General features: G+C 40.6%; 1 protein-coding gene across 1 annotated transcript; it reads right to left on the bottom strand.

Moving 5' to 3' along the window:
- Positions 1–5,589: 5,589 nt before the first annotated feature.
- LOC126071076 (olfactory receptor 7G2-like) lies at positions 5,590–6,528 on the bottom strand. The gene has a single exon (XM_049875371.1). The coding sequence runs from the start codon at positions 6,526–6,528 to the stop codon at positions 5,590–5,592; it is 939 nt and encodes a 312-aa protein (XP_049731328.1).
- Positions 6,529–7,742: the final 1,214 nt, after the last annotated feature.

Below are 7,742 nucleotides of genomic sequence, written 5' to 3' on the forward strand. Positions count from 1 at the left end.
TATGAAAAATTGTACTCTAACAAATTTGCAAACCTAGAAGAAATGGATGAATTCCTGGAAAAACACTACCTACCTAAACTAACACAATCAGAAATAGAACATCTAAATAGACCCATAACAAAAAAAGAGATTGAAACGGTAATCAAAAAACTCTCAACAAAAAAAGCCCTGGCCCGGACGGCTTCACTGCAGAGCTCTACCAAACTTTCAGAGAAGAGTTAACACCACTACTACTAAAGGTATTTTAAAGCATAGAAAATGACGGAATACTACCTAACTCATTCTATGAAGCCACCATATCCCTGATACCAAAACCAGGTAAAAAAAAAAAAAAAAAGACATCACAAAAAAAGAAAATTACAGACCTATATCCCTCATGAACATAGATGAAAAAATCCTCAACAAAATTCTAGCCAAGAGAATTCAACAACATATCAAAAAAATAATCCACCACGACGAAGTGGGATTTATACCAGATATGCAAGGCTGGTTTAATATTAGGAAAACCATTAATGTAATCCACCATATAAATAAAACAAAAGACAAAAAACACAGGATCTTATCAATTGATGCAGAAAAGGCATTTGACAAAGTCCAACACCCATTCATGATAAAAACTCTCAGCAAGATAGGAATTGAAGGAAAATTCCTCAACGTAATAAAGGGCATCTATACAAAGCCAACAGCCAACATCACTCTAAATGGAGAGAGCCTGAAAGCATTTCCCTTGAGAACGGGAACCAGACAAGGATGCCGTTTATCACTGCTCTTATTCAACATTGTGCTAGAGGTCCTAGCTAGAGCAATTAGGCTAGACAAAGAAATAAAGGGCATCTGGATTGGCAAGGAGGAAGTAAAACTATATCTACTTGCAGATGACATGATCCTATACACAGAAAACCCTAAGGAATCTTCCAGAAAACTACTGAAACTAATAGAAGAGTTTGGCAGAGTCTCAGGTTATAAGATAAACATACAAAAATCACTTGGATTCCTCTACGTCAACAAAAAGAACATGGAAGATGAAATCACCAAATCAATACCATTCACAGTAGCCCCCAAGAGGATAAAACACTTAGGAATAAATCTTACCAAAGATGTTAAAGACCTATACAAAGAAAACTAAAAAGCACTAGTGCAAGAAACTAAAAAGGACCTACATAAGTGGAAAGACATACCTTGCTCATGGATAGGAAGACTTAACATAGTAAAAATGTCTATTCTACCAAAAGCCATCTATACATACAATGCACTTCCGATCCAAACTCCAATGACATTTTTTAATGTGTTGGAGAAACAAATCACCAACTTCCTATGGAAGGGGAAGAAGGCCCGGATAAGTAAAGCATTACTGAAAAAGAGGAAGAAAGTGGGAGGCCTCACTCTACCTGATTTTAGAACATATTATACAGCCACAGTAGTCAAAACAGCCTGGTACTGGTACAACAACAGGTACATAGACCAATGGAACAGAATTGAGAGCCCAGGTATAAATCCACCCACATATGAGCAGCTGATATTTGACAAAGGCCCAGTGTCAGTTAATTGGGGAAAAGATAGTCTTTTTAACAAATGGTGCTGGCTTAACTGGATATCCATTTGCAAAAAGATGAAACAGGACCCATACCTCACACCATGCACAAAAACTAACTCCAAGTGGATCAAAGACCTAAACATAAAGACTAAAACGATAAAGATCATGGAAGAAAAAACAGGGGCAACGTTAGGAGCCCTAATACAAGTCATAAACAGAATACAAAACATTACCAAAAATGACAAAGAGAAACCAGATAACTGGGAGCTCCTAAAAATCAAACACCTATGCTCATCTAAAGACTTCACCAAAAGAGTAAAAAGACCACTTACAGATTGGGAAAGAATTTTCAGCTATGACATCTCCGAGCAGCGCCTGATCTCTAAAATCTATATGATTCTGTTAAAACTCAACCACAAAAAGACAAACAACCCAATCAAAAAGTGGGCAAAGGATATGAACACGCACTTCACTAAAGAAGATATTCAGGCAGCTAACAGATACATGAGAAAATGCTCTCGATCATTAGCCATCAGAGAAATTCAAATTAAAACTACGATGAGATTCCATCTCCCTCCAACAAGGCTGGCATTAATCCAAAAAACACAAAATAATAAATGTTGGAGAGGCTGCGGAGAGATTGGAACTCTTATACACTGCTGGTGGGAATGTAAAACGGTACAACCACTTTGGAAATCTATCTGGCGTTTTCTTAAAAAGTTAGAAATAGAACTACCATACAACCCAGAAATCCCACTGCTCGGAATATACACTAGAGAAATAACGGCCCTCACACAAACAGATATATGCACACCCATGTTTATTGCAGCTCTGTTTACAATAGCAAAAAGCTAGAAGCAACCAAGGTGTCCCATCAACGTATGAATGGTTAAATAAATTGTGGTATATTCACACAATGGAATACTACACATTGATAAAGAACACTGATGAATGTGTGAAACATTTCATGGCATGGAGGAACCTGGAAGGCATTATGCTGAGCGAAATTAGTCAGAGGCAAAAGGACAAATATTGTATAAGACCACTATTATAAGATCTTGAGAAATAGTATAAACTAGAAGAACACATACTTTTGTGGTTACGAGAGGGGGAGAAAGGGAGGGTGGGAGAGGGCTACTTACTGATTAGTTAGTAGATAAGAACTACTTTAGGTGAAGGGAAGGACAATACTCAATAAACGGAAGGTCAGCTCAACTGGACTGGACCAAAAGCAGTTTCCAGGATAAACTGAATGCTTCGAAGGTCAGCAAAGCAAGGGCGGGGCTTGGGGACTACGGCTTAATGTGACTTCTAAGTCAATCGGCAAAATAACTCTATTATGAAAACATTCTGTATCCCACTTTGAAATGTGGCGTCTGGGGTCTTAAATGCTAACAAGCGGCCATCTAAGATGCATCAGTTGGTCTCAACCTACCTGGATCAAAGGAGAATGAAGAACACCAAGGTAACTCAATAACTATGAGCCCAAAAGACAGAAAGGGCCACATGAACCAGAGACTTACATCATCCTGAAACCAGAAGAACTAGATGGTGCTCGGCCACAACCGATGACTGCCCTGACAGGGAGCACAACAGAGAACCCCTGAGAGAGCAGGAGATCAGAGGGATGCAGACCCCAAATTCTCATAAAAAGACCAGACTTAATGGTCTGACTGAGACTAGAGGAATCCTGGTGGTCATGGTCCCCAAACCTTCTGTTGGCCCAGGACAGGAATCATTCCCGAAGACAACTCATCAGACTAGGAAGGGACTGGACAATGGGTTGGAGAGAGATGCTGATGAGGAGTGAGCTACTTGTATCAGGTGGACACTTGAGGCTGTGTTGGCATCTCCTGTCTGGAGGGGAGATAGGAGGGTAGAGAGGGTTAGAAACTGGCAAAATTGTCATGAAAGGAGAGACTGGAAGTGCTGACTCTTTAGGGGGAGAGCAAGTGGGAGCATGCAGTAAGGTGTATATAAGCTTATATGTGACAGACTGACTTGATTTTTAAACTTTCACTTAAAGCAGAATAAAAATTATTAAAAAAATAAAAAGAGATTGGATTAAGGCACTATCTAATGTAACTGCTCCTAATCCCTCTCATGAACATCATATTAATAGGATTTACAACACATAGGAAAATCACTTTAGATGACAAAATGGTAGATAATCATACAATACTGGGAAACATGACCTAGCCAAGTTGACAGATATTTTGAGGGGACACAATTCAATCCATGACAACTATCAACCCAACCCAGCCTACTGAATAATTATTCATTTGATTATATTATTAAGACTAGTAAAACCTACTGAAAGATATTACATTAAAGGTAAACTAATAAAACTGCTGAATCAAGTGGTAGAAGTATTTGAGAGCAAGGAATAACAAGCCTTATAAATAATGGTAATGTGTAGAACACAATGATCCCAGTTGGATTGTATTGAGAATTATGTGTCAGCCATTGTATTAAGTGATTTTAGTGGTTGCAGGGATTCACTTCCCAACAGGAAATACAATCTGCATGGTCAGTCTGAGCCTGTCATAGTACTTGCTTTTCCCCATACCAGAAATTTGATGAGGAAGGGATGTATGATGCTATTCAAAGTGATGAGACAGGAGGAGATGTCTTCTGTATGACTCCATGGAAACGTCTATTAACAATAGACCTCTATTAACAATAGGCCCAGAGAAGGTCAGTTTTGCGTCTCGGAGCATCATGTGTGGATATGATGCCTGGATCTGTTGCAGCCGTCCTAGGATGGAGCCACCTTGTAGGAGACTGAATGAAGCCCTACTCTCCTGTTTTTGTACATTCTCTAACTCTCAAGTCCTTGTAATGAAGTCCTTGTAATGAAAGCATGTTAGAGTAGAGTTTATATTTTCTTATTAGAACCGAAGCCTTTCTTACTGAAAAGGTTCAGGTATTTCACAATCTTCTGAGAGCATCTAATTTTGATCATTTTATACATAATGAAACTGAATACAGTGAATGCTGACGTTACCCTGGACACATACAGTTTACCAGTGACATGTCTCAGTAACTACTAATCAGGGCATGAAAAGTAAGCTCCCATCCCTCACATTGGGACTAACTCTAGGTTTCCATTCACATGGCTCTATCCATGGGATCAAACTGAAGCTAGTCTCTGGCTATTCCTACAGCCTTACTTTTTCCTTTTTCCGGCCCCCCTCACCTCCACCCACTTCCCTTCTGCTGCCCCCCAATGTCACATAACAAAACACCTGCCTCGGCACTGCTTCTATAGAACTTGACCAAAAAAAAAAAAAGAAGAAGAAGAAAGAAAGAAACCGAGGTTACACAAGGAGCAGAGTCAGGGTCCAATCCCAAATTGAATTGCACTTGTTATTGTCGTTGTTAGGAGCCATCGAGTAGTTCAGACTCATAGCTACCCTATGTACAACAGAACGAAACATGGCCTGGTCCTGAGTCATCCTCACAATCCTTGGTATGCTTAAGTCCATTGTGATAGTCACTGTGTCAATCCATCTCATTGAGGGTCTTCCTCATTTTTGTTGACCCGCTACTTTACCAAGCATGCTGTCCTTCCCGAGGGACTGATCTCTCCTGATAACATGCTCAAATTGTGTGAGACGTAGTCTTGCTATCCTTGCTTCTAAGGAGCATTCTGATTGTACTTCTTCCAAGACAGATTTGTTCCTTCTTTTGGTAGTCCATGATATAGTCAATATTCTTCTCAAACAACACAATTCAAAGGCATTGATTCTTCTTTGGTCTTTCTTATTCATTGTTCTGTTTTCACACGCATAGGAGGGGACTGAAAACACCATGGCTTGGGTCAGGTGCATCTTAGTCTTCAAGGTAATATCTTTGCTTTTCAACACTTTAAAGAGGTCTTTTGCAGCAGATTTGCCCAATGCTGTGTGTCATTTGGTTTCTTAGCTGCTTAGCCATTATGTTATTTTGTCATTTTAGAAAACCTGGTTATAGGACAGTTGGGGATTCTAGCTCATAAGTATTTTTTCGCTTTGATGCAAACTAGAAATCCAGGCCCAAAGCAGATAATTTAATCACGGAAAAGCAGGTATGCACTTGAAAATGTTCTTCAAGGCTCCCTTCATGTCCCTGTTTCTCAGGCTGTAGATGAAGGGGTTCATCATGGGAGTGACCACAGTGTACGTCACTGAAGCTACTGCAGTCTTCCTGGAAGAGTGTGTAAATGCGGCACTAACACACGTACCTAAGCCTGTCCCATAGAACAAGGAAACAACTGAGAGGTGGGACCCACAGGTGGAGAAAGCCTTATACTTTCCACCTGCTGAAGGCATTCTCAAAATGGAGGAGACAATTTGAGTATAAGAGAAAATGATTCCAGACAGAGGAACACCACCTAGTATGGTAGCTGCCAAATATAAAAAGATGCTATTGAGGAGGGTATCAGAACAGGCAATCTTGATGATCTGAAAAGCTTCACAGAAGAAGTAGGGGATTGTCCGGTCTGAGCAGAAAGACAGGTTCAACACTATCAGACTGTGGATCAAGGCATCCACAGTGGTAATGGACAAGGAGAGTAGAATCAGCAGACCACAGAGGAGGGGGTTCATGATGGCTCTGTATGTCAGTGGGTGACAAATGGCCGCATAGCGGTCATAGGCCATTACTCCCAGGAGAAAACTTTCCAAACTAGCAAAAACCAAGACAAAGCAGACCTGGGTGAGGCAGCCTGCATATGTGATGCTCTGATTCTGTGTTTGGAGATTCACCAGCATGTTTGGGATCGTGGTGGTGCTGAAACAGATGTCAGTGACGGACAGATTGGCAAGAAAGAAATACATGGGGGTGTGGAGGTGAGGGTCTGAGCTGACAGCCAGGATGATGAGCAGGTTCCCCAGGACAATGACCAGATATATGAACAGAAACAGGGCAAAGAGAAGGGGTTGCAGTTCCGGATCCTCTGTCAGTGCCAGGAGAAGGAATCCAGAAAAACTTGTTTGATTTTTAGGTTTCATATTGTTGATGAATCTGATGGAACAGATCAGGTGACAAGACAACCAAGTGCGTGGTCCCTATACCAGCAGTAGCTGCATCACCAAAGGTAAACAGCACCTAGGGCAGGGTCATGAGAAATCAAGAAGATACAAAGTGGGTGTCACCTGTGTGCATATTATTTGATTATTTAATAAAAAATATGTGAATTTGATCAATAGCTGAACATCAACATTTATTCTGCAAAGTGTTGATAAGATGCTCATTTTTTTTTTTTACACTATCTGAGTTCTTATGATCATTTTAAATATTTTGTAATTTTATAGGAAGAAAGGCCTGGTGATCTATTTCTGAAAATTAGCCAATAAAAACTCTGTATTAAAATGGTTCAATTCACAATCAAGTATGAGGATGGCACAGGACGTGGCAGCTTTTGGTTCTGTTGAGCATGAGTTGCCATGTGTCTAAGGTCCACTCACTGGCAGCTAACAAAAACAACAGGGCCCCTGTGGCTTCATTGTGGGCCTAGATTTCCAGCCCAAGGGGCATATTCTAACCAAGTCTGGATGGACACACTTACTCCAAGGAAAGATCCATCTTTACAAAGAAAAATGTGTCCTCCCAGACATGAAGCATCAGTAAAATTATTTTCTTCACAAATTTGGTAATATTATAGAGAAAAACAGAAGAGGGAGGCACTCTGAAGTGTCTCTTGCAGACTTCACGTTCCCCGCCCCCGAGATTAGAGCCAGGTGATAGCAATAATACAAATGTGTTTTAAGAACCAGGGTGGGTAGGTAAGGCAAACCTGATAACCCTATTTCATCACCATAAGAATGCAAGAAAATATCACAGAATTTTATCACAGTCATCATGTTGGAGAAGGGGTGATTTCTGTTCAGGAGGAAAATGGTCTTTACCATTGTAGAGACAGAATTAGAGACTGGTAGAATTGGAGCTTCTTGGGACTGGTGCAAAGATAGAAGGAAACATGTCAGGAAGAGAGAAGACAGGCAGGAGTTCATGGGAAACTTGCGTTCAATCATTTCATGCATGTACTCTCAACACCGTTTCCCCGGAATGAACCTGTGGTAAAACACCTGTCCTTATTTCCAAACGATAACTAAGCAACTTTAAGTTACCTGGCTGATGTCGCCGTAGAACGATGTTGATAAATCCCCTGGATGGTGAAGGTGGAGGATGTGTTCTGAGGAAAGGCAGAGAGATTGAGTGGGAC

Source organism: Elephas maximus, chromosome 3, assembly GCF_024166365.1.
Source record: "Elephas maximus indicus isolate mEleMax1 chromosome 3, mEleMax1 primary haplotype, whole genome shotgun sequence".
Taxonomy (NCBI): domain Eukaryota; kingdom Metazoa; phylum Chordata; class Mammalia; order Proboscidea; family Elephantidae; genus Elephas; species Elephas maximus.